The sequence below is a fragment of the Zootoca vivipara genome, chromosome 9 (genome assembly GCF_965207765.1).
Source record: "Zootoca vivipara chromosome 9, rZooViv2.hap1.1, whole genome shotgun sequence".
NCBI classification, from domain to species: domain Eukaryota; kingdom Metazoa; phylum Chordata; class Lepidosauria; order Squamata; family Lacertidae; genus Zootoca; species Zootoca vivipara.
Window position 1 is genome coordinate 71731144 of NC_142592.1, and position 4147 is coordinate 71735290.

At 42.6% G+C, this 4147-nt stretch overlaps 1 protein-coding gene across 1 annotated transcript; it reads right to left on the reverse strand.

Annotated features, from left to right (window-relative positions):
* Positions 1 to 2562: 2562 nt before the first annotated feature.
* LOC118083853 (olfactory receptor 13H1-like) lies at positions 2563 to 3495 on the reverse strand. The gene has a single exon (XM_035113270.2). The coding sequence runs from the start codon at positions 3493 to 3495 to the stop codon at positions 2563 to 2565; it is 933 nt and encodes a 310-aa protein (XP_034969161.2).
* Positions 3496 to 4147: the final 652 nt, after the last annotated feature.

Consider the following 4147-nt stretch of genomic DNA (forward strand, 5'->3'; position numbering starts at 1 on the left):
GACCCAACCTCTTCCCCCTACGTTTGCGTCTCAATTCCGGAGTTGGGGGAATTGGCCTCCCCCCCCCCCGTGCTCACACCTTCCTGTCCCACCTGGGGCATGGGCTCCGCAACCTTGCCTGAGCCTCGGACACCACTTCCTGACTCTCCGCTGGAGGCAGAGCTCTCCCTGCTCTCCCCAGCGCTTGGGGATGGGCTGGAACTTAAGATGGGAGGGACTTCCCTGTATCCCTTGTCCCTCACACTTTATTTGCCCATTTGAAATTCCTATATTTTCAATATTGAATTTGGCGTTCCATCTCTTGATCAACCATGTTTTCATATTTTGTCTTTAAAATTATTAATTCTTGATTGATTTCCTTTCTTCCTGTTTTATATAACATTTTTTCCTTATTTCTTATTTCCTCCAATAAATTCACTTTGAGTTTCTCTCTCTTTTTTTTTTTTTTGGATTGAATTTTGTTGGATAAAGTAGCCCCGTATCACCGCTTTTCCCGCATCCCATACAGTTCTTATATCTACCTCATCATTTACATTTATGTCGAAGTATTCTTTCATTAATTTAGAGGCCCCTTGTACAATTTTTCATTATTTAGTAAAAATACATTCATCCTCCATTTCTTTGCAGCATATTGGTTTTTCCCCTTTATTATAATTTTAATTGGGTTATGATCTTCCAGGATCTTAGGTAGTATTTCTACTTTTTCGATTCTAGATATCAATTCCTTCGGTGTCCTTATAGTATCTATTCTAGATGCCGTTTTATATACAGAGGAGAAGTACGTATAGTCCTTCTGGGTAGGATGTTTAAATTTCCAGGAGTCTATCAATTCAAGATTTTGCATCATTTCTGAGAAATTTCTTGGAAGTTTGTTATCTTTTTTCTTTTTGTTACCTTTTGTTCTGTCCATTACCGGGTCTGTTACTCCATACATATGCATAAATTTAAGGCACTACATATGCATAAACTGCGGCAAAATCCCTCCTATGCTAGGCTAAATCACCCTATTAGCATACCATTTATGGTCTTTCCTTAATTGCATATACATTAAGCAAGCACACAAAGAACTCTCTCTAAGCAGCACCTCGCTGCACATGACCCCTTTGCATTCCTTTCCTTATATTGAAAAATTCCTTCCAGTGGCACCTTAGAGTCCAACTAAGTTTGTTATTGGTATGAGCTTTCTAGATCTGAAGAAGTGTGCATGCACACGAAAGCTCATACCAATAACAAACTTAGTTGGTCTCTAAGGTGCCACTGGAAGGAATTTCTTTATTTTGTTTTGACTACAGCAGACCAACACGACTACCTACCTGTAACTTTCCTTATATGGGTTTAAGAAAGGGAGTTTAGGACATGGAGCAAGGCACGCCTCCCTTTCTTATGCAGACACTCTGGAATGTGTTTTTGTGAGACAAAGATACAGTAACCGCTCATAGTACAAGATTAGGATAGCCTGGCTTGAAGGTCTCCTATATGCGTCAAAAGTAGAGACATTTTAAAAATTCAGGTTTTTTGAAGCCTAGTGAACTGATACTCAACACACACACACACACACACACACATACACGTAGGTCTGGGGTTTTTTCCAGTAGTTGCCTTCTGGAAGCAGACAGTGGGAAGGAAGGTTGGGGCAGCTATCTCTCACGAGCAGGCCCGGTTCCTGAGAACATCTGGCCATAGCTGCCAAGTTTTTGCTTTTCTCGCGAGGAAGCCTATTCAGCATAATGGAAAATCCCTGAAAAAAAGGGATAACTTGGCAGCTATGCATCTGGCATGCTTGAACAGTTCCATTTCCACCCTGCAGACAAGGCAGAGTGAGGATAGCAAATCACCTCTGTGGGCTGAGTAAACATGTTGTGCTCCTGGACATAGAAATAGCGCTGTGGGAGGAGTAAAGATGCCATGGAATTCGAAAAAGAAGAGAAACGAGACTGAAAACTTGTTTGCTAAGCATTCCTCAAGACAGGCAACATTGGTCACATTGGAATATTTTGTTCAACAAAAGGACAACTTCACACTGTTCCTCCTCAACTGGCTTTCTCCTATACTGAATAAGTCTATCTCTTTTTTCATGTGTGCCTAAGTTTGGAAGGCATAGTTAAGCTGGGAGGCTTTTCATAGAGCAGCAGAGGTGTCTGCCTGGTTGTCAGACTTGAGAACCTTCACAATTTTAATCACAGAAATTACTCAAGTTGAACAGGAAATGTTAATTTGCTTCAAGTGACTCTACAGTAAGGGTGTAATTTGTCTCACTGAGAGAGCCAGCATGGTGTAGTGGTTAAGAGCGGTGGACTCATAATCTGGTGAGCTGGGTTTGCGTCTCTGCTCCTCCACATGCAGCTGCTGGGTGACCTTGGGCTAGTCACACTTCTCTGAAGTCTCTCAGCCTCACTCACCTCACAGAGTGTTTGTTGTGGGAAGGAAGGGAGATTGTTAGCCACTTTGAGACTCCTTAGGGTAGTGATAAAGCTGGATATCAAATCCAAACTCTTCTTCTTCTTCTTTACCACAACTTCCTCTTGTTATCAGAAATTAGCCACTATCAAATGCAATTGATACTTATTCTGATATTTTCCTTCCAGCCAGTTTCCAAAAGGCACCCTTCACATCCCTGTTTCTCAGGCTGTATATCAAAGGGTTGAGCATAGGTGTCAAAGCTCCATATGCTACAGATATGAGCTTGTCCTTTTCAGAAACTGATTTCCCTTGTGGCCTCAAGTACATGATCATGATAGTGCCATAGAAGACACTGACGACAGCAAGGTGAGAGCTGCAGGTGGAAAAGGCTTTCTTGCGACCCTGTGCTGAACGGATGCGCAGTACAGCCAGGCCTATGCGCCCATATGTCACAACTATGAAACCAAAGGGAGGTATTAAAATGGAGATGCTGGCAGCTTGCATAAAGAGCTCACTAGCATGAATGTCAGAGCAAGCCAGTTTGAGGAATGACTCCAGCTCACATGCAAAATGATTGATGACATTTTGGCCACAGAAGTCAGTCGGCCGCAACAGTGCATTGATCAGAGTTATCAGGAAAGGAAAGCCCATAGATGCAGCCACGAGGCAAAGGCAACATTTCCAGCTCATGATCTTCATGTAGTGCAAGGGCTGGCATATAGCCACAAAGCGGTCGTATGCCATGAGTGCAAGCAGGACACACTCAGTGGAGACAAGTAATAGACCAATGTACATCTGGGACAGGCATCTGTAGAAGGAAATTGTAGGCCTGTAAATGAAGCAGTTGACCAAGACCTCTGGAACTGTATTGCTGATGAGGGCGATGTCAATAAAAGACAGAGCACACAGAAAGAAATACATGGGAGTATGAAGCCTGGGGTCCATAATGATTAGCATGATAATGAGGCCATTACCAAGAAAGCTAGTGAGGTAGACTACCAAGAGGAAGAAGAAAAAGATGGTTTGAGCTCTGGGGTATTCGGATAACCCAATCAAGATGAACTCTGTCACCATAGTCTCATTTGCAAGTCCCATGGCATTCTGTGCTTGGGATCTCCTGCAGGGAAGAAAGGTCAATGTGTTTAGAAGCACAGAAAGAGGTTTCTCTAAGAAGCACCCACCCCCTTGTAATCCAGCATAGAGTCCAAGTGCATAGGCTGCTTTCCAACTCATTTATGCACAATTCGATCCCATTGAAATCAGTCTGTGGTGCTGTTGGTTTGATAATTTATTATACTAGGGTTGCTGTATTTCAAGAAACATGGGCACAAAAAGTTTTTGAGATTTTTTAGAGCAATCACCACCACCGCCAAGCCAGAGCCAGGTCACCTGTGCCCCCACCAAAGCCTAAACCAGAGCACACACCCCCTGCACATTTTTTAAAATCCCAAATCCAGGACATTTACTGTAAAATGTAAAATTCCCCCTGGATGGGCATGTAGGACCCCAAAAAGAGGATATGTCCAGGAATTCCCACATTTATTTAAACCCACATTTAAATAAAAAAACACCAACATACAATTGAAATGTGAATAAAATTATTGAAACACAGTGATGTATATCTGTCTAGAATGATGCCTATATATCAACCCAATGGGCCAAACAATGACTAGAGACCAATTGTGTTTTTGACACACACCAAAGGGGTCTTCCTCAGTGGTCAAGGCCACTTGTATTTATTCCAGGT

Coding starts and splice junctions, on each gene's coding strand:
- LOC118083853 (XM_035113270.2), bottom strand. CDS start 3,495: ATGGGACTTGCAAATGAGACTATGGTGACAGAGTTCATCTTGATTGGG.